Genomic DNA, 23,620 nt, shown 5'->3' on the forward strand with positions numbered 1-23,620 from the left:
GGGGAGGTGGAGGTGGAGGAGATAGGAGGGATTGCCACACACACAGCAGGGGAACAGCTGACGTTACTGAACCCCAATAACAGAGGAGGGACTGTTGACTGTGCGTACAGCACTACTGGACGGCAACTAGCGGTGTTGCAGCCCAGGGACAGGAGGGGGAGGTGGAGGTGGAGGAGATAGGAGGGATTGCCACACACACAGCAGGGGAACAGCTGACGTTACTGAACCCCAATAACAGAGGAGGGACTGTTGGGACTGTGTGTACAGCACTACCAGGCAACAACTAGCGGTGTTGGAGCCCAGGGAAAGGAGGGGGAGGTGGAGGTGGAGGAGATAGGAGGGATTGCCACACACACAGCAGGGGAACAGCTGACGTTACTGAACCCCAATAACAGAGGAGGGACTGTTGACTGTGCGTACAGCACTACTGGACGGCAACTAGCGGTGTTGGAGCCCAGGGACAGGAGGGGGAGGTGGAGGAGATAGGAGGGATTGCCACACACACAGCAGGGGAACAGCTGACGTTACTGAACCCCAATAACAGAGGAGGGACTGTTGACTGTGCGTACAGCACTACTGGACGGCAACTAGCGGTGTTGGAGCCCAGGGACAGGAGGGGGAGGTGGAGGTGGAGGAGATAGGAGGGATTGCCACACACACAGCAGGGGAACAGCTGACGTTACTGAACCCCAATAACAGAGGAGGGACTGTTGACTGTGCGTACAGCACTACTGGACGGCAACTAGCGGTGTTGGAGCCCAGGGACAGGAGGGGGAGGTGGAGGTGGAGGAGATAGGAGGGATTGCCACACACACAGCAGGGGAACAGCTGACGTTACTGAACCCCAATAACAGAGGAGGGACTGTTGACTGTGCGTACAGCACTACTGGACGGCAACTAGCGGTGTTGGAGCCCAGGGACAGGAGGGGGAGGTGGAGGTGGAGGAGATAGGAGGGATTGCCACATACACAGCAGGGGAACAGCTGACGTTACTGAACCCCAATAACAGAGGGACTGTTGGGACTGTGCGTACAGCACTACCAGGCAACAACTAGCGGTGTTGGAGCCCAGGGAAAGGAGAGGGAGGTGGAGGTGGAGGAGATAGGAGGGATTGCCACACACACAGCAGGGGAACAGCTGACGTTACTGAACCCCAATAACAGAGGAGGGACTGTTGACTGTGCGTACAGCACTACTGGACGGCAACTAGCGGTGTTGGAGCCCAGGGACAGGAGGGGGAGGTGGAGGTGGAGGAGATAGGAGGGATTGCCACACACACAGCAGGGGAACAGTTGACGTTACTGAACCCCAATAACAGAGGAGGGACTGTTGACTGTGCGTACAGCACTACTGGACGGCAACTAGCGGTGTTGGAGCCCAGGGAAAGGAGGGGGAGGTGGAGGTGGAGGAGATAGGAGGGATTGCCACACACACAGCAGGGGAACAGCTGACGTTACTGAACCCCAATAACAGAGGAGGGACTGTTGACTGTGCGTACAGCACTACTGGACGGCAACTAGTGGTGTTGGAGCCCAGGGACAGGAGGGGGAGGTGGAGGTGGAGGAGATAGGAAGGATTGCCACACACACAGCAGGGGAACAGCTGACGTTACTGAACCCCTATAACAGAGGAGGGACTGTTGACTGTGCGTACAGCACTACCAGGCAACAACTAGCGGTGTTGGAGCCCAGGGACAGGAGGAGAAGCAGAGGAACACAATGTAGGCCGAAGCCTGATTGGAGAAAGTCGAAAGGGAACCTTTAACCCCCCCCCAAGGCGTTTGTAGCTGAAAGAGCCAGCTTGTGCAGCAAAAAAGATGCAAAAGGAAAAGGTGGCTCTTTTCATGATGCTCCTTGCAAACACAGAACTAAACACATAAAATGTGTCCCCTGATACCGTGAGACCGTCCCGGAGGTGGGACTTTCCTTCGTAATATGACGCAGCACAGCCGTCATTCCTACCTCCTTGGCGCCGTTCCCTGGCTCCTCAGCGTTGTTTGATTCCGTCCCGGAGCCTGCGCTGTTATGTTATCCCTTGGCCAGGCACACTTAGCGCTGCCCATCTTCTGACATCATTTGGTGTCAGGCTGGCTGCGCCGAGAGCCCGCCTGGTAGTAAATTCCCTAAGGGACGACTTTTTATTTTGTCTATACCAGAGCATGCCGCGATGCGGAGTTATATAAAGGAGACTTTGGAGAAGGGACATATTCGCCCATCCTCTTCCTCTCTTGGTGCAGGATTTTTTCTTGTGGCCAAGAAGGACGGTTCTTTGAGACCTTGTATAGATTGTCGTCTTCTGAATAAAATCACAGTCAAATTTCAGTATCCTTTGCCACTATTGTCTGATTTGTTTGCTCGGATTAAGCCCATATAGTCTTATAAAAAGAGTAAGTGTATTTCACCAATATTTATGATATTTCATTTATACGACCCAAATATTACACTGATTTTTCTGCATATTCTACCTTTCAGTATTTGGTGTATCACACCGAGAAAAAACACTAAACCCCTTATAGGAACACTCCAGGTGCAGTCCATAAAACCTCGTATGAGGAGTAAGTGCAGTTATTTATTTAACATCTTTGATAATTTATTTGTACGGCCCAAATAATATACTAATTTTCTGTCTACTTTACCTTTCAGTAAAATCGCTGTAACCAGGTGCAACCCTTTACTCATAAGGATTCTCATACAAACACACAAACAGCCATAATAGGAGTAAGTATATTGATATTTCAGTCCTGGTTTTAGCGCAGTGGTTTGTAATATTATTATTTAGGTGTTTATTTTTTCTAACAGAGTCTGGCACAGAACCTGTTTTAACTACGTGCAGCTTCCAAGGCCCCCACCTCATCTTTTCAGGTGATTAAGCGCCAGTGTATATACATTTTTTTCTCTTTTTTAACTCTAGGCATATACTGTAGTGTTGCCAGTGACAGGTTTGTGGTAGAAAACAATCGATTTTTCTCATTTTGGAATTGCCTTCAAGTCTTACATCTAAAAAGTTAGTTTTAGTATCCGAACCTGAAAAAGTAAACTTTAGATTAATTTCACGGTTGCTCAATTAGTTAAAGAAATGGGGCACTACTGTCAATTCTTTTAGTTCTAGATCAAAGGAACTATATTTATTGAGATGGTAACAGTTTCCAAAGTCAAGGAGTGAGGGATGCAGGAATAAAGATTGACAATATCGAAAGCTACGAAAGAGCATTGCTCAGACCATGCGATACTGTCAAAAATTCTAAGTACTGAGGAGCTATACTTAAGGAAACCTGGAGTCCTCATCACCAGAGGCTGCATTTGACGGTCAACCCAGGTACTCAAACTTTCGTTAAGAGAACCTATTCTTGTTATGATGGGGCGGAGGAAAGATCACTTTATGAGTTTGGGAAGGCCATGATATATAGCAGAGGTGACAAACTGCATTCCTCGAGGGCCGCCAACAGGTCATGCTTTCAGGATTTCCTTGTATTGCACAGGTGATAATTTAATCACCTGCACAGAATGATTCCAGCACCTTGTGGAATGCTAAGGAAATCCTGAAAACATGACCTGTTGGCGGCCCTCGAGGAATGCAGTTTGACACCTCTGATATATAGGGACATTAAGTGTCTAATCTAATAATCCAAAAGACTTCTCTCCTTCTAAGAGAAGCCTTTAGGGTTATTAGGTTAGACACAAAAATGCCAATTAATTATACAAACAATACAATGTTTGTTCATTAGTTCTTACCTTATTTGAGCTATATCTATTTTGATATTGCAATACAAGTTACCGTATGTTTTATTTGTATCTGTAATGATTAACTACCTTCCTCTTCTGCATGATTGGTGGTGCATCCTTCAGATAGGATATCTAATAGTACCAAGGCATACTCTATGACTAAGAGTGGCAATACCAGAAATGCGTCAGAGTGGCAGCGTGTTTTTATGTACCACAACCATGGTGGTGTCTGTTTTTAGCGTGATCTTACAGAGTGTAAAGATTTTACTTATGGTTGCGACAGTCCAGTTTTGCAATTTTAATGGAAATGTAGTGTCATGCAAATCTGACACTGAAAATTCTTCTCGTGATAAATTCCCCTTATGGAGAAGATGTGTTGGAAATTGTCCACTGAGCAGCACCCCTTTGGCTCTCCATATCTGGATTTTGATTATTGATTGGTCTCTGCCTATTTGCACATAGGCAATGCTTAGACCAGATGGATGCACTTCTAGTCATGTACAGAAAATTGTATAATCTACAGTAACAGAATAGAGGCCAATTCGTCAAACGTTTACGCCTGAAAACTGACACAATAGGATCACAAAAGGGGAGTTTCAACCTTTCCTGTTAGTTTGACTCAGCTCTGCAGAAATGGGTGGAGATGGGGCAGTGCTGGGGGATATCCATGCTCACTGGTCAAATTCATGAAAAATGCCCACGCTTTGTACATCAGAAATGCTACTCCATTCTCTGACTTTAGCGTTTCTGACACAGAGCACACGTCACTTAGAAGAGGCACTGAATTCATTAAGATTTGTGAGCCTCTTAATGGATTTGGCCCCTAATATTTCAGCAAGACTGCAGTAGCCAAATTGTGCACTACTCCAGTAATAATAATAAATCAACCTCAATATGTTTTAGCATTTAAAACTGAGTAATAAAAGAGTATAATAAACACCTCATGCATTACAAACGGTGCATTACAGGTTTGTATAAAATGTTTGATGGCTGTATGCCTGAAATCATAGTTTTCTGCTACAGTGGATCTGTTTGAGCTAATAATATTTATTACAATACAATGTAAAGTTGGGAATGCATAACTTCATAACATACTTTACCTCTGTGCTATTTCATAGTATAACTGGGCATAAAGCCCCATAAGTGTAATTGGAAAAAACTAACCCGAATCATTGTCTTCACATACTCAGAAAACACAGCCCAGTAAAGTTTCTCCCCATGGAATGTGCGTCTTATGAAGAAGGCTCCAGACAAGCGGAGAAATGGTCCAACAAATTTCATACGACTAAGGTCTACAACATGATACAACAAAAAGCAACAAAAAGTAAATCATGAAACAAACTTTAGGCAGAGAAACATTCATATATAATAATAATCTTTATTTTTATATAGCACTAACATATTCCGCAGCGCTTTACAATTTTGCACACATCATCATCGCTGTCCCCGATGGGGCTCACAATCTAAATTCCCTATCAGTATGTCTTTGGAATGTGGGAGGAAACCATAGTACCCGGAGGAAACCCACGCAAACACGGGAAGAACATACAAACTCCTTGGAGTTTGCAGTTATATTCATTTGTGAATTAATGGCTCGTTCTAAAGAGCGCTCCGATTCCAGTGGTGGTACTGTAATATGATGGCACCATTTTAACAAGTCAGTTTGTTACATTTCTTCCCTCCAAAACATTCTATGATCAGTTGATTATTGAACAGTGGAAGCAATTGTGAACTACAGAAACTTAGCTGTGAAGCGGCAGAGTACATAAAGTTCCAGAGCGAGGTCACCAAGTGCTAAGAAACAGAGGTGATGAAAGTTCTGGCATTAACATCAGCACTGAGAACTGTGAGCCAGGACATTCATGGCATGGGATTCTATGGCAAGTCTTACAAGCCCAATGCCCAGACTTGCATGAAGTGGTGTGAAGCATGCCACTATTGAACTCTGGAGCAATGGAAATGTGGTCTGTGGAGTGAGAAATCACACTTTCTATCTAGCACTCTGATTGACGAATCTGGATTAGGTAAAACATTATTTTCCTGACTCTATGGTGCCAACTGTATTTTTGGTAGAGGAGGGGTATTGCTATGGGGTTGTTTTACAGGGGTTGGTCTAAAGGTACCTTCACACTAAACAACTTTCCAACGAGAACGACAACGATCCGTGACGTTGCAGCATCCTGGATAGCGATCTCGTTGAGTTTGACACGCAGCAGCGATCTGGATCCCGCTGTTATATCGCTGGTCGGAGCTAGAAGTCTGGAACTTTATTTGGTCGCTAGATCGGCGTGTATCGTCATGTTTGACAGCAAAAGCAACGATGTCAGCAATGTTTTTACATGGAGCGTGAACGATAAGTGAGTCGCCGTTACGTCACTGGATTGCTCCTGCATCGTTCTGGAGTTGCTGTTTTTGACGTCTCTACAGCGACCTAACAGCAACGCTCCAGCAATCTAGTTTAGGTCAGATCGTAGTCTATATCGCTGGAGCATCGCATAGTGTAACGGTACCTTAAGACCCTTGTGTCAATTGACATTACAATACAATACAATTTGTGTGTTTATACACTGTAAGGTCCTCTTCACTAGTTTGCCAGACCAATCACGGACTAGCAACCACAATCAATCAATATATAGAAGCATGGAGTTTATTCCAAGCAACAAACACTATTCATTAAACTGGTGGCGACACAGGAGAGCTATGCTGGCAGGAAACCAGTTGGTAGTGACGGTAATCACTGTGTATGCTTGTCCAGGAGCAGTAGAACTACAGCAGGAAAGATCTAATGGCAACTGGAGGATATATAGAGCCTTTAGAGGCATCCTTGGGGGATGTTATGTGCATAGCGCAGATTTAAGAATTAATTTTATTGGCATAAATGTATAAATCTATATGTACATTATAATAAGGTCACATTGGGTGATTTTGGACAATTGAATGCTGGCAACTGTGTGGGGACAATTTCTATAAAACCCTGCTCTGTTGCATCATGACAGCTCTCCAGGGCACAAACTAACATTCATAAGGGCATTGTTGGGTGAGTTTAGTGTGGAAGAACTTGACTGAGTGGCACAAAGCCTTGATCTAAACACCATCAAGCATGGTGGCATGACCCAGAACAAAGATTGAGAGTCAGGCTCGTTTGTTCAACATCACTATCTGACCTCTGAAATGCTCTTTTGGGTGAATGGGAAAAACATTCCCACAGACACAATCCAAAAGGTTATATAGAACACTTTCCCAGAAGAGTGGAAGCTGTTTCTGCAGCATCACATCCTAAATCTATGGATTCAGTATCTATCATAAATGCTCTTACAGGTTTAAGATGTAGGTGTCCCAAAAATTGGGTCTAAATAGTGTTGTTAACATAAATCAAGAATCTGTACAGAGCATACTGCAGAATGCTGTAGATAAGCCCCTAATGGTGGTGACCGCAGCTTATATGCGAAAAATGAGGTGACAGATTCCCTTTAAACTAAATTTGGATTTTTTTTCACCATTTAAGTAAAAAACAACCTAGACATGTTTGGTATCTCCAAATTGGAATGACCTGGTGAATCATAATGGCAGGTCAGTTTTAGCATTTGGTGAACATGGTAAAAAAAATTCAAAAACAGTTGTGGAATTGTACTTTTTTTCATCACACTTGGATTTTTTTCCTGTTTTCGAGTATAGGATATGGTAAAACCAATGGTGTGGTTCAAAAGTACAACTCGTCCCACAAAAAACAAGCCCTCACATGGTCATATTGATGGAAATATAAAAATATTATGGCTACGGGAAGAAGGGTAGCGAAAAGCAGAAACGCAAAAATGAAAAAAGGGCAACGGCGTGAAAGGGGTTAAGGTAAAACATGAAAATGTTTTGGAATGGCCTAGTCAAAACCCAGACCTTAATCCAATTGAGAATCTGTGGTCAGACATGAAGATTGCTGTTCACCAGAAGAAACCGTCTAACTTGAAGGAGCTGAAGCAGTTTTGCCTTGAGGAATTGGCAAAAATCGAAATGACAAGATATTGAAAACTCATAGAGACTTATTCAAAGCAACTTGCAGCTCTATTTGCCACAAAAGGGGGCTCTACAAACTACTGACTGCAGGGGTTGAATAATTATGCACACTGAAGTTTTCAGATATTTTGTACTATTTGTTGTTTGTTTTACAATAAAAAAGAAAAATAAATGTTCGCAGTTGTAGGCATGTTCTTTGCATGAACTTATGCAAACTGTCAAAAAAACAGTGAAATTTAAGGTTATATCTTATAAGGTAGCAAAACACGAAAAATGCCAGGATGGTGAATATTTTGCAAGCCAGTGCATATCCCGACATAGGACCAAATTCCTGGTGGACAGACATTAGGATAGGTTGTGTAATGTGTGGTTAATGGTGAGCAAGTAAGACCTCATCTTCATATAGAGATATTTTTAAAACCCTATCCTATACAAAACCATATAACAGCAGCAAGTGGCTCAGTACACTGTAAGACTAATCACTGTCTTCTAATTTTATGTGCCTTTCTTTCCTTCCCCAGCTCTTTAACCATGCTCGCATTTGCCCTCACCGTTTTTGCTCCACTAATCCTCACTCTCATCGCTATCCCCAAACCCCTGCACCCTCGAACCAAATAACTATCTCCCCTCTCTCTCTTACCCCCCCACCTTGCTTCACCTGCAGACCTGCTCCTTAACTTCAGACCTCTCCTACTAAAATATAATATAAGCCGATCACTCTCCTTCACCCACCTGCTTTCCCTTTCTCTGCTCCTTCTCACTGCTGGCGACATATCAGCCAATGCTGCCCCCCCCCTGCCTCATACATCCCACTAATCCTCACCCTTATCCTTCTCACACTAAGAGAAACTACCGCAATCGCTCACACTCACAAAATCTGAGCCATTGACCCCCACCCCCCTGCTTCCTCTCTCTGGGGCACTTTGGAATGCCCGCTCCTTCTGCAACAAGCTCCACGTGATCCACGATTTCTTTACTTCCCACAACCTTTCCTTCCTGGCTCTCACTGAGACCTGGCTGACGCCCGATGACACGGGCTCCCCTGCTGCACTGAGTTATGGTGGCCTCCAATTTACCCACACTCTTCGCTCTGGCAACAGACATGGTGGAGGAGAGGATTTCCATCTTTCTAAAAACTGCTCCTTCAAACCTATCCAACCTCCACCCTCCCTTATCCTCCCTTCTTTCGAGGCTCACTCTGTCCGTATATACTCTCCTTCTAATCTCCAAATGGCAGTCACATACCGACCACCGGGCTCAGCCACTGCCTTCATTGACCAATTGCCCCAAAGGATAGGCAGCCCCCCACAAATATTGACTGTGAGTTTAAGAGGAAATACGTACACAGGCAGAAAAAACAGAGTTTAGCAAAAGAGGCACTTCTAGCTAAATAGAAAAGGATAGGACAGAGTTCTACGCGGTCAGTATTAAAACACTAGAAAAATCCACAGCAGAATATACTATATACTACATCTAACTAAAGACATAGGATGCATATCTGCATCTCCATAGAAACCAGCATGACAGAAAAATCCAAACAAAGTCTAAGCTGGACAAAAACACAATAGATTGCACTGCACATAAAAGCACACTGCATGCGTGCTACAGAGAACCAAAACTAGACACTTATCTTAGCTGAAATGACAGCAGGGCTAGTGGAGCCAGACAGAGATGCAATCTCTCCAAGATACAATGGACAACTGGCAGGGATTGATGGATCCTACAAACCTAAATACCTAATAGAGCTGCAATAAGCAGAAACACCTGCCCTGGCTATAATCCAGAGACCACTGCACTACCACTAACAACCACCGGAGGGAGCCGAAGAGCAGAATTCACAACAGTACCCCCCCTTGAAGAGGGGTCACCGAACCCTCACCAGAGCCCCCAGGCCGATCAGGACGAGCCAGATGAAAGGCCCGAATCAAATCAGCAGCATGGACATCAGAGGCGAAAACCCAAGAATTATCCTCCTGGCCATAACCCTTCCATTTGACAAGGTACTCAAGCTTCCGTCTCGAAAAACGAGAATCCAAAATCTTCTCAACCACATACTCCAACTCCCCATCAACCAACACAGGAGCCGGAGGATCAACAGAGGGAAGAACGGGCACCACATATTTCCGCAATAAAGATCTATGGAAAACATTATGGATAGCAAAAGATGCCATAAGGGCCAAACGAAAAGACACTGGATTGATAATCTCAGAAATCCTATAAGGACCAATAAACCGAGGCTTAAACTTAGGGGAAGAAACCTTCATAGGAACATGACGGGAAGACAACCAGACCAAATCCCCAACCCGAAGCCGGGAACCCACACACCGACGACAATTAGCAAAACGTTGCGCCTCCTCCTGAGACAACACCAAATTGTCCACCACATGAGCCCAAATTTGATGCAACCTGTCAACCACAGAATCCACACCAGGACAATCAGAAGGCTCAACCTGCCCTGAAGAAAAACGAGGATGAAAACCAAAATTACAAAAGAAGGGCGAAACCAAGGTAGCCGAACTAGCCCGATTATTAAGGGCAAACTCGGCCAATGGCAAGAAAGCCACCCAATCATCCTGATCAGCATACACAAAGCATCTCAAATAAGTTTCCAAAGTCTGATTAGTTCGCTCGGTTTGGCCATTTGTCTGAGGATGAAATGCAGAAGAAAAAGACAAATCAATGCCCAGCCTAGCACAAAAGGCTCGCCAAAACCTAGAAACAAACTGGGAACCTCTGTCGGACACAATATTCTCCGGAATACCATGCAAACGAACCACATGCTGAAAAAACAATGGAACCAAATCAGAAGAGGAAGGCAACTTAGGCAAAGGCACCAAATGAACCATCTTAGAAAACCGGTCACAAACCACCCAGATAACCGACATCCTCTGGGAAACCGGAAGGTCTGAAATAAAATCCATAGAAATATGCGTCCAAGGCCTCTCAGGGACCCGCAAAGGCAAAAGCAACCCACTAGCGTGGGAACAACAAGGCTTAGCCCGGGCACAAGTTCCACAGGACTGCACAAAAGAACGCACATCTCGCGACAAAGAAGGCCACCAAAAAGACCTACCAACCAAATCTCTGGTACCAAAAATACCAGGATGACCAGCCAACACAGAACAGTGAACCTCCGAAATCACCCTACTAGTCCATTTATCTGGATCGAACAGTTTCCCCACTGGACAGCGGTCAGGTTTGTCAGCCTGAAATTCCTGAAGAACCCGTCGCAGATCAGGGGAGATGGCAGAAAGGACCACCCCTTCCTTTAGAATGCCGACCGGTTCAAGGACCTCCGGAGAATCAGGCAAAAAGCTCCTAGAGAGGGCATCAGCCTTAATATTCTTAGAACCCGGAAGATACGAGACCACGAAATCAAAACGGGAGAAAAACAAAGACCATCGAGCCTGTCTAGGATTCAGCCGCTTGGCAGACTCGAGGTAAATCAGATTTTTATGATCGGTCAAGACCACAATATGATGCTTGGCTCCCTCAAGCCAATGTCGCTATTCCTCGAACGCCCACTTCATAGCCAACAATTCCCGATTGCCGACATCATAATTACGTTCAGCAGGCGAAAACTTTCGGGAAAAGAAGGCACATGGTCTCATCAAGGAACCATCAGAATTCCTCTGAGATAAAACGGCCCCTGCCCCAATCTCAGAAGCGTCAACCTCAACCTGAAATGGAAGAGAAACATCTGGCTGACGCAACACCGGGGCAGAAGTAAATCGGCGTTTAAGCTCCTGAAAGGCAGAGACAGCCGCAGAGGACCAATTCGTCACATCAGCGCCCTTTTTCGTCAAATCAGTCAGGGGTTTAACCACGCAAAAGAGGCACTTCTAGCTAAATAGAAAAGGATAGGACAGAGTTCTACGCGGTCAGTATTAAAACACTAGAAAAATCCACAGCAGAATATACTATATACTACATCTAACTAAAGACATCCAGAGAAACCAGCATGACAGAAAAATCCAAACAAAGTCTAAGCTGGACAAAAACACAATAGATTGCACTGCACATAAAAGCACACTGCATGCGTGCTACAGAGAACCAAAACTAGACACTTATCTTAGCTGAAATGACAGCAGGGCAAGTGGAGCCAGACAGAGATGCAATCCCTCCAAGATACAATGGACAACTGGCAGGGATTGATGGATCCTACAAACCTAAATACCTAATAGAGCTGCAATAAGCAGAAACACCTGCCCTGGCTATAATCCAGAGACTACTGCACTACCACTAACAACCACCGGAGGGAGCCCAAGGGGCAGAATTCACAATACCGTCCATAAAAAATGTATCATATGGCAATCATTCTGGTCTTGGAGATTTACTTAAAGGGAGATCCTTTAGAATATCAAAGATCTCCACATTAGTTATATGTTTATAAGGGATTCAACAGCCTCAGGAGAAAGGGTTGATAGCTTAAGATTTCGACAGGTAACTGATAAGTATGATAAGTAGAGAAGACCGGCATACCGATTTCATCGGGAGGAAGTCTTGAAGATTATTAAGATTTGTATAGAAATTATAAAATATATTTTAGATGGCTGCTGGATCAAAGTGAACTGATCCCTCATATCCTTTAGAGCTTGAGGAGCAGTAGCGACAGATTGAAGGTGGTAAATTCTAGTGTGTGAGCCTAATTATATTTTTCATATAATTTCTGTGTTGTGTATATCTCTGCATTTTACGCATAAACAGATATTTTAATTTATCTTTAATAGAAATCAGTGTCCTTAGAGCCTCAGTTCTTGGTGATGTGATCAGTTAGTTTTTCTGATATTTAAGCTGAGATGTAAGGGTGAAATGGAGTCGATTACCATTTTTTAGCAACCTGGACACCCCCTCGTCAATACAGCAACCCCTTCATCACAGCCTTATGCGCTTCACATAATAATTTTGGGGAAGATACTATGCTGGTATTTAGCCAGAAAAACTAATTTACGTAATTGGTTAAGGTGCTCCTAGTGGTCGTGTCTGTGATCAAAAACTTACTTAAGCGCCAATGGCAAGCCCGAGTCGAGATAAGCTTTTATTTTAAATCCAGTAACACCGGGGCGTGATCTGTCCAAGGGATATAAACATAAGGATGAATGACCTCGGGGAGATCAAAACTTCCAACACCGCGGAGACACCATCATGTGTTTCTCAACGCAGTGATCCAGATCACTGCCCCCATCCCTTAAGGGAAATATGCAAATGCATGTAGAAAAGCCGCGGAGACACCATCACGTGTTTCTCAACGCAAGCAATGAATAGCCAGGTCTTTCACCTGGAAGGAACAACTACGGGAAGGGCAGCATCCAATAAAGGAAAACCACCTATGCCAAAACATGGTATCCATCCACAGACAGCTGTTTCGGGGTATTTGCCCCTCATCAGTGTGGAGTAGGAAACTGGCTATTAGGAGCAGTGCCTAGTAAAAGGACTATAAACATAACGATGAATGACCTCGGGGAGATCAAAACTTCCAACACCATGGAGACACCATCACGTGTTTCTCAACGCAGTGATCCAGAACACTGCCCTTATCCCTTAAGGGAAATATGCAAATGAATGTAGAAAAGCCACGGAGACACCATCACGTGTTTCTCAACGCAAGCAATGAATAGCCAGGTCTTTCACCGGGAAGGAACAACCACGGGAAGGGCAGCATCCACCTATGTTTTGGCATAAGTGGTTTTCCTTTATTGGATGCTGCCCTTCCCGTGGTTGTTCCTTCCCGGTGAAAGACCTGGCTATTCATTGCTTGCATTGAGAAACACGTGATGGTGTCTCCGCAGCTTTTCTACATGCTGTCCAAGTGATAGACCCCACCCCAACTCTTTCCAGCATTCTAAGAATTACAATATTGGCAAAGAAGTAATCAATTCTTGGATGTGTATTTTCTGGATGCCAAAAGAAGGTATAACCTTTTTCCATTGGTGGTCTATTCTCCAGAGACCGAAAAGGGTGTTGGATCCAATTAAGTTCCTAAATTTCGCCAAGTATAAAATTAAAGACAATCTGAAGAGTTTCTTTTGGGTCTTCCTGATCCAATGATTCAGGCTCTCTTCATATTTTAATCTCCTACCTCTGTTATCCAGTTATCCAGATCCTTTACATGACTGTGCAAGTCTTGCAGTACCCCTTTATGGAATGAAACCACATGTGGAAGTTTGGACATATGAGATCTGGTAATATTATTGTACCCTTCTAATGTGTCCATGAGGCCTGCAAGACTAGTCCCACACATCACCTCTATTGTTAAGGTCCTAAAGTCCTCTTTAGAGTGTAGGTGGCTTAGATATTTATTCCACAAAGTGGGAGAGGAGGAGGGCTATTATTCCCTCCTGTTATAATCTCAGTGAGTAGGGGATGAGACACAGTGATCTAATTCCTTTGTCTGACCCATATTCAGGGAATTTTCTTCCATGTCAGTGAAAAAAGCTTCTTGAAAGCCCCATTCTATATGACCTTGGAGATAAATTTGGGTCAATCTGAGTGGCAGTAGGCTCAAAGAATCAGGGTGTGATGAGTTAAATGCTGAACCAACTTTATACCAACTTTATATTCAGCAGAGCCTGGTGCAGTAGAAACCAACAGGCCTCTGGCCTGTGAGTAAGGCCCAGAACTCCCCACTTAGACATCTGCCCAGTGAGAGCCACAGCAAGATGGTATAGCTCCCTGTGACCTATAGTCAGGGTGGCCAGAACACCACCTTCATCATCTCCCTCCGCCAGAGTATGAGCAGGGAAAGGTGCAGGAGCCATGACTGGTGCACTTAAAAATGGCTTTGAGACGCTGGAGCCGCACAGTTCCTTAATCAGGAATGCATCAAGTACTGTGGTGACTGCAGGAATACTTAATAACCACATACATTCTTTCATATTTTTCTAACCCAAGATGCTGGAGCCACAAGACATATCTCTGGCCATAGAAAACCTAATTTTAAGCAGGGCTTAAAATGTAGCAAAACTGGAACCGACCTTTGCAACATGAGAATATCAATATGTTCTAATATCACGTTATTTCTAACATATTGAAATATTAATCAAGCCTATATGTCAATGGTTTTCAACTTTAGGAGAGTTGATAGACTATAAAACATTCTGGCCCCAAGTCATCATTTGAAGGTTAGTGACGTTTTTCTTTTTTGTCTTGTGCTATTAATTGCCATTTTTGCAACAAATTCGCCTTTTTTTTGTCTTTGACCCGTTTTGTGACTTTTCATAGTTAAAACAGATGCACGTTTCACAAAACCATACACAAATTAAACCAAAATAACCTCTGTACATAAGATCACTCCAGGGGAAGAACTGGATTTTGTTTGCGAAAAGTCGCATTTGATGAATGACTCGGAAACATCTGGTAAAGTCACATCCATATAAAAATCATATAAATAACTAAACAGCAAAAGACAACTTAAAAAAAGGTGTAAATCGTTTGATGAATTTATTGCAAATCAAAAAGTCACTAAAAGAGGTATTTACGACAAAAACTGTTGGAAGTGCAATGCTGAATCAGGTTCTTAATGTTCATTAACACGCAATGGTTTGCAAACATAGGTGACTAACAAGTGACACAAGTGCACCTTCACCTGTTGTTGAAACATGACAACATATACAGCTAACGTTACCTTCGCCTGCAGCAATAACTGGAATGGGCAAGTCGTAAGTGAACATGATGTATGATATTAACAAGAAGTCAATATAGCTCCGATGACTCGGCAGCAGCACAACTGGATGCTCTTGAATTGCTTTTGCCAACTGCAAAACACAAAATATAACACAAAAATAATACACAAAACTTGGGAGTAGATTACACCCAACAAGGTTATGACAGAGAACCCTAATACTAAATTCCCACAATGAGTATTTGATGAGTTTTTAATGTTGCAGATTGTTTTGCTTCATTTCTGCACCTATTAGATACATTAGTTTATTTACATGTTTTCATACTTTTTTGAGTGTGTTTTTTTGTCTCCTTCTGGCATGTCATGTTTTAAGTAAAGCTCCTATGTTTTGGATACTTCCTGTTACTTTGATAAAACTTTAGTGACAAAATCACATGCAAACTACATGGGTTTTTAGTCTGTCTCTGCGGCGGAAAAGCACTAAAAATGCATATGTGTTTTTAAATGTGGATTTTCCACATCTCATTTAAGTCTATGAGTGGAAACTCTTAGTTTATGTGTAGTTTCAAGGAGGATTTGGAATTTCCACTCAGTTTCAGCTCCCAAAACTTCCCTAAAACTCATTATACACTTTTTTTTCTGATTATGTCATTATTAAACAATTATTGAAAGGTTATAAACAAGGCAATCATATGCCAGATGGGAGATGTCTAATCTCGCCTAGACTATTGTGTTTGCTTTCCCATGGAACTACCTGTGTTTACCATAGTTTGAAGCACTGTTGTTTTCTGTCGTCTTTTGCTGCATGTTCTTAGGAGCTTACACAGTCAGTTAATTGTTGCCAAACAATAAATTCAGTACTTCCAGAAGACCCTCAAAAATGTTCACATCCATGCTAATTACATTTTGTTTTTTACTCCAAATTCTAAATTGGATTAAGCAGGTAATGGTGTATGGCTATGTGTGGAAAAGGTGATTTTGAGTTGCTTCTCTTTGGTGAATAAGCTGTGATTACTGGACACCTAGACCACAAGGTGCTTTGCATTTGTTAATTCATCAAGACTTGTGTACATTGACACCATACCAATTCAAGCTTTTTTAACTAAAAGTTATACCAAATTTGTGTTTATTTGGCTTTCATTTTTCCTCTCATCACAGGGTAGGTGGTCATCAAGTCGTTATAAGAAGTACATGAAACCAAATTTGCATGTGCAGCGCCCCAGAGTCCTGGTCGTTGCAGTACTGTCGCTCTGCCACTAAGGGGAGCGATGTTACGTCTGATTGCACTAAAGGAGTTCACCTGACCAGGTATCACAGTCACACATTACACTTCACACTCTGGCCACCAGGGGGAGCAAAGGGTTCTATGTATTAGGCCACTCCTCACACTCTGGTAAAACTGGGGGCTGGATAGGAAGTCAGGGAGAAGCTGACTGGGTTTTGCCCAGGTAACATCTAGTGGAGGAGAGCATTGCTTGGAAAGATTCAGGGGGTCCCTGTCAGGGGTGGGATCCTGACAGAGGCCTAGTGAAAGGACAGATTGTTACGGCGCCGTGCCTGCACCTCATTGCGGCGGCATCTTAAGAAAGGACACGAAGCAAAGGATATTGTGGAGGAGTGAGAAACTAGATCACAGCACAAAGGCGATAGAACCAGTAGGAGTCGTGCCCCGAGATCGGCAACATCCTACTGACGTGTGTAGCCGGTGGCTGGAACGTCGAGAAAGTAATAGGCTCTACACATTACTTTGAACCAACGGCAGGACAGTTAACTTTAGGTTGGCTGTCTCACCTATACCAGGAAAGATCTTTGAACAAATTATTAAACAACATGTATGCAAGTACCTGGATAAGAATGAAGTGATTAACCAGAGTCAACATGAGTGTAACTAATAAGTCATGTCAAACTAACTTAATTTCCTTCTATGATAGAATCACTGACTGGGTGGATCAGGGAAATGCTGTAGGTATAGTATATCTTGACTTCAGCAAAGCATTTGACACCACACCACACCATCCTTATTGAAAAAAAATGACTAAGTGTGGAATGGACAAAGCAACTGTTAGGTGGATTCATAACTGGCTTAGTGATCGGACCCAAAGAGTGGTCATAAATGGCTGCACATCCAGTTGGAAGAATGTCTCAAATGGGGTACCACAGGGTTCTGTCCTGGGCCCTGTATTGTTCAACATCTTTATCAATGATTTAGATGAAGGAATTGAGGGTACACTGATTAAATTTGCTGATGACGCAAAGCTAGGAGGGATGGCTAATACTAGAGAAGAGATAGAGGATTCAAAAAGATATAAATAAACTGGAGCAGTGAGCAGCAACTAACAGAATGGTTTTTAACAAGGAAAATGCAATGTACTACATCTGGGCAATAAAAATGAAAAAAGCATGTACAGAATGGGAGGAATAGGGCTAACCAATAGCACAAGTGAAAAAGACTTGGGTATACTAATAGAGCAAAACTGAACATGAGTCAACAGTGTGATGCAGCTGCAAAAAAAGAAAATGCAATTCTGGGATGTATTAACATAAGCATACAGTCTAGATCACGTGAAGTCATTATTGCCTTCTACTCCTACTGGTCAGACCTCATCTGGAATACTGTGTCCAGTTTTTAGCACCTGCATTTTAAAAAAGACATCAGCAAACTGGAGCAAGTTCAGAGACGAGCGACCAGGATGGTGACCGATCTGCAAACTATGACCTATGAGGAATGGTTACAGGATTTGGGAATGTTTAGCTTGCAAAAAAGAAGACTGAGAGGAGACTTAATAGCTGTCTACAAATATCTCAAGGGCTGTCACATTGTAGAAGGATCATCTTTATTCTCATTTGCTCAAGGAAAGACTAGAAGCAATGGGATGAAACTGAATGGGACGAGACAGAGATTAGATACTAGAAATTTTTTTGGACAGTTAAGGTGATTAATGAATGGAACAGGCTGCCACGAGAGGAGGCGAGTTCCTCTTCCATGGAAGTCTTCAAACAGAGGCTGGACAGACATCTGTCTGGGATGATTTAGTGAATCCTGCTTTGAGCAGGGGGTTGGACCAGATGACCCAGGAGGTCCCTTCCAACTCTACCATTCTATGATTTTGTGACATTAGCTTTTGAAAGGCCTGAAGTGAGATGCTAAGTCACAAACTTTCAAAGCAAGTCTATGAGAGTCAGAAGTCAGAAAATTAGATATGAAGCACCATTCCAGCGGTAAAATAAAAAAATGCTGGAGTGGTGGTGCTTTAATGGAGAAAGACCCACAAAGCAACAACATAAGTAAGTTGCAGTAAAGGCCTGGCAAAGCATCACAAAGGAGGAAATCCAGTATTTGGTGACGTTCTTGGACACAGTCTGCGCAGCCTCAGTGACTACCACTGACATGTGATTAATTATTTAATTAAAAGACTTTATTCTTAATGTGTGTGTGTATTTTTAACCCTTTCATACTATTGGATTAACCCCTTCCCGACATTTGACGTACTATCCCGTCGAGGTGGGGTGGGCCCGTATGACCGCCGACGGGATAGTACGTCATCACCGATCAGCGGCGCTCATGGACCGCCCCCGGCACATTAACCCCCGGCACACCGCGATCAAACATGATCGCGGTGTACCGGCGGTATAGGGAAGCATCGCGCAGGGAGGGGGCTCCCTGCGGGCTTCCCTGAGACCCCCGGAGCAACGCGATGTGATCGCGTTGCTCTGAGGGTCTCCTTCCTCCCTCCTCGCCGCAGGTCCCGGATCCAAGATGGCCGCGGCATCCGGGTCCTGCAGGGAGGGAGGTGGCTTACCGAGTGTCTGCTCAGAGCAGACACTTGGTAAGCCTGCAGCCCTGCACAGCAGATCGCAGATCTGGCAGAGTGCTGTGCACACTGCCAGATCAATGATCTGTGATGTCCCCCCCTGGGACAAAGTAAAAAAGTAAAAAAAAATTCCCCACATGTGTGTAAAAAAAAAATAAAAAAAATATCCTAAATAAAGAAAAAAAATATATATATTATTCCCATAAATACATTTCTTTAGCTAAATAAAATAAAAAAAACAAAAAAAGTACACATATTTAGTATCGCCGCGTCCGTAACGACCCAACCTATAAAACTGCCCCACTAGTTAACCCCTTCAGTAAACACCGTAAGAAAAAAAAAAAAAAACGAGGCAAAAAACAACGCTTTATTATCATACCGCCAAACAAAAAGTGGAATAACACGCGATCAAAAAGACTGATATAAATAACCATGGTACCGCTGAAAACGTCATCTTGTCCCGCAAAAAACGAGCCGCCATACAGCATCATCAGCAAAAAAATAAAAAAGTTATAGTCCTGAGAATAAAGCAATACCAAAATAATTATTTTTTCTATAAAATAGTTTTTATCGTATAAAAGCGCCAAAACATAAAAAAAATGATATAAATGAGATATCGCTGTAATCGTACTGACCCGACGAATAAAACTGTTTTATCAATTTTACCAAACGCGGAACGGTATAAACGCCTCCCCCCAAAAGAAATTCATGAATAGCTGGTTTTTGATCACTCTGCCTCACAAAAATCGGAATAAAAAGCGATCAAAAAATGTCACGTGTCCGAAAATGTTACCAGTAAAAACGTCAACTCGTCCCGCAAAAAACAAGATCTCACATGACTCTGTGGACTCAAATATGGAAAAATTACAGCTCTCAAAATGTGGTAACGCAAAAAATATTTTTTGCAATGAAAAGCGTCTTTCAGTGTGTGACAGCTGCCAATCATAAAAATCCGCTAAATAACCCGCTATAAAAGTAAATCAAACCCCCCTTCATCACCCCCTTAGTTAGGGAAAAATAAAAAAATTAAAAAATGTATTTATTTCCATTTTCCCATTAGGGTTAGGGTTAGGGCTAGGGTTGGGGCTAGGGTTGGGGCTACAGTTAGGGTTGGGGCTAAAGATAGGGTTAGGGTTTGGATTACATTTACGGTTGGGAATAGGGTTGGGTGTGTCTGGGTTAGAGGAGTGGTTAGGGTTACTGTTGGGATTAGGGTAAGGGGTGTGTTTGGATTAGGGTTTCAGTTATAATTGGGAGGTTTCCACTGTTTAGGCACATCAGGGGCTCTCCAAACGGGACATGGCATCCGATCTGAATTCCAGCCAATTCTGCGTTGAAAAAGGAAAACAGTGCTCCTTCCCTTCAGAGCTCTCCCGTGTGCCCAAACAGGGTTTTACCCCAACATATGGGGTATCAGCGTACTCAGGACAAATTGGACATCATCTTTTGGGGTCCAATTTATCCTGATACCCTTGTGAAAATACAAAACTGGGGGCTAAAAAATCATTTTTGTGAAGAAAAAAAAAAGAATTTTTATTTTCACGGCTCTGCGTTATAAACTGTAGTGAAACATTTGGGGGTTCAAAGTTCTCACAACACATCTAGATAAGTTCCTTGGGGGGTCTAGTTTCCAATATGGGGTCACTTGTGGGGGGTTTGTACTGTTTGGGTACATCAGGGGCTCTGCAAATGCAACGTGACGCCTGCAGACCAATCCATTTAAGTCTGCATTCCAAATGGCGCTCCTTCCCTTCCGAGCTCTGTCATGCGCCCAAACAGTGATTCCCCCCCACATATGGGGTATCAGCATACTCAGGACAAATTAAACAACAACTTTTGGGGTCCAATTTATCCTGATACCCTTGTGAAAATACAAAACTGGGGGCTAAAAAATCATTTTTGTGAAAAAAAAAATACATTTTATTTTCACGGCTCTGCGTTATAAACTGTAGTGAAACACTTGGGGGTTCAAAGTTCTCACAACACATCTAGATAAGTTCCTTAGGGGGTCTAGTTTCCAATATGGGGTCACTTGTGGGGGTTTGTACTGTTTGGGTACATCAGGGGCTCTGCAAATGCAACGTGACGCCTGCAGACCAATCCATTTAAGTCTGCATTCCAAATGGCGCTCCTTCCCTTCCGAGCTCTGTCATGCGCCCAAACAGTGGTTCCCCCCCCACATATGGGGTATCAGCGTACTCAGGACAAATTGAACAACAATGTTTGGGGTCCAATTTATCCTGATACCCTTGTGAAAATACAAAACTGGGGGCTAAAAATCATTTTTGTGAAAAAAAAAAAGAATTTTTATTTTCACGGCTCTGCGTTATAAACTGTAGTGAAACACTTGGGGGTTCAAAGCTATCAAAACACATCTAGATAAGTTCCTTAGGGGGTCTACTTTCCAAAATGGTGTCACTTGTGGGGGGTTTTAATGTTTAGGCACATCAGGGGCTCTCCAAACGCAACATGGCATCCCATCTTAATTCCAGTCAATTTTGCATTGAAAAGTAAAATAGCGCTCCTTCCCTTCCGAGCTCTGCTATGCACCCAAACAGTGGTTTACCCCCACATATGGGGTATCGTCGTACTCAGGACAAATTGCACAACAACTTTTGTGGTCTAATTTCTTCTCTTACCCTTGGGGAAATAAAAAAATGGGGGCGAAAAGATCATTTTTGTGAAAAAATATGATTTTTTATTTTTACGGCTCTGCATTATAAACTTCTGTGAAGCACTTGTTGGGTCAAAGTGCTCAACACACATCTAGATAAGTTCCTTAAGGGGTCTAATTTCCAAAATGGTGTCACTTGTGGGGGGTTTCAATGTTTAGGCACATCAGGGGCTCTCCAAACGCAACATGGCGTCCCATCTCAATTCCAGTCAATTTTGCATTGAAAAGTCAAATGGCGCTCCTTCCCTTCCGAGCTCTGCCCTGCGCCCAAACAATGGTTTACACCCACATATGGGGTATCAGCGTACTCAGGACAAATTGCACAACAATTTTTGGGGTCCAATTTCTTCTCTTACCCTTGGGAAAATAAAAAATTGGGGGCGAAAAATCATTTTTGTGAAAAAATATGATTTTTTATTTTTACGGCTCTGCATTATAAACTTCTGTGAAGCACTTGTTGGGTCAAAGTGCTCACCACACATCTAGATAAGATCCTTAGGGGGTCTACTTTCCAAAATGGTGTCACTTGTGGGGGGTTTCAATGTTTAGGCACATCAGGGGCTCTCCAAATGCAACATGGCGTCCCATCTCAATTCCAGTCAATTTTGCATTGAAAAGTCAAATGGCGCTCCTTTCCTTCCGAGCTCTGCCATGCGCTCAAACAGTGGTTTACCCCCACATTTGGGGTATCAGCGTACTCAGGACAAATTGTACAACAAATTTTGGGGTCTATTTTCTCCTGTTACCCTTGGTAAAATAAAACAAATTGGAGCTGAAATAAATTTTGTGTGAAAAAAAGTTAAATGTTTATTTTTATTTAAACATTCCAAAAATTCCTGTGAAACACCTGAAGGGTTAATAAACTTCTTGAAAGTGGTTTTGAGTACCTTGAGGGGTGCAGTTTTTAGAATGGTGTCACACTTGGGTATTTTCTATCATATAGACCCCTCAAAATGACTTCAAATGAGATGTGGTCCCTAAAAAAAAATGGTGTTGTAAAAATGAGAAATTGCTGGTCAACTTTTAACCCTTATAACTCCGTCACAAAAAAAAATTTTGGTTCCAAAATTGTGCTGATGTAAAGTAGACATGTGGGAAATGTTACTTATTAAGTATTTTGCGTGACATATGTCTGTGATTTAAGGGCATAAAAATTCAAAGTTGGAAAATTGCGAAATTTTCAAAATTTTCGCCAAATATTCATTTTTTTCACAAATAAACGCAAGTTATATCGAAGAAATTTTACCACTATCATGAAGTACAATATGTCTTGAGAAAACAATGTCAGAATCGCCAAGATCCGTTGAAGCGTTCCAGAGTTATAACCTCATAAAGGGACAGTGGTCAGAATTGTAAAAATTGCCCCGGTCATTAACGTGCAAACCACCCTTGGGGGTGAAGGGGTTAATAATGGATAGGTGTCTTATTGTGAATGTACAATTTTCATAGTCATGAAAATACAGAAAAATCTTTAAATGAGATGGTGTGACCAAACTTTTGGTCTGTATACTGTATATGTATGTCAAGGTACTATGTATGGACATTTATTCAGTGTTCAGTGTGATCTTACTGTACACTGCACTGAATTGCCGGCTTTTCTATAGGACACCGATGCGTATTTATCACAAGTCACACTGATGGTCCGTGTGGTGTGCGAGTTCTTTCATTGGCGAGTCTCGGCCGATATACGGTGCAAATCGCAGCATGCTGTGATTTCTCTCACACGCAAAATACGGCCAAGAAAACAAGAAAACAATGGATGATAGGAGCTGCCCCATAGATT

At 42.9% G+C, this 23,620-nt stretch overlaps 1 protein-coding gene and 1 long non-coding RNA gene across 3 annotated transcripts in view; one reads left to right on the forward strand and one right to left on the reverse strand.

Annotated features, from left to right (window-relative positions):
• LOC143804787 (uncharacterized) overlaps positions 1-2,717 on the forward strand; it is a 49,658-nt gene extending 46,941 nt beyond the window's left edge. The window contains exons 2-3 of the long non-coding RNA XR_013221109.1: positions 2,472-2,554; positions 2,643-2,717. This is a non-coding gene — a long non-coding RNA (uncharacterized LOC143804787). The remainder of the gene's footprint in view (positions 1-2,471; positions 2,555-2,642) is intronic.
• LOC143804786 (dihydroxyacetone phosphate acyltransferase-like) overlaps positions 1-23,620 on the reverse strand; it is a 236,278-nt gene that overhangs the window by 152,956 nt on the left and 59,702 nt on the right. For both annotated transcript variants that reach the window (XM_077283224.1, XM_077283225.1), the window contains exons 4-5: positions 15,355-15,484; positions 4,887-5,014 (exon numbers count right to left, since the gene is read on the reverse strand). In XM_077283224.1, the coding sequence (XP_077139339.1) occupies positions 4,887-5,014; positions 15,355-15,484 (258 nt within the window). The remainder of the gene's footprint in view (positions 1-4,886; positions 5,015-15,354; positions 15,485-23,620) is intronic.

Source organism: Ranitomeya variabilis, chromosome 2, assembly GCF_051348905.1.
Source record: "Ranitomeya variabilis isolate aRanVar5 chromosome 2, aRanVar5.hap1, whole genome shotgun sequence".
In the NCBI taxonomy this organism is placed as follows: Eukaryota; Metazoa; Chordata; class Amphibia; order Anura; family Dendrobatidae; genus Ranitomeya; species Ranitomeya variabilis.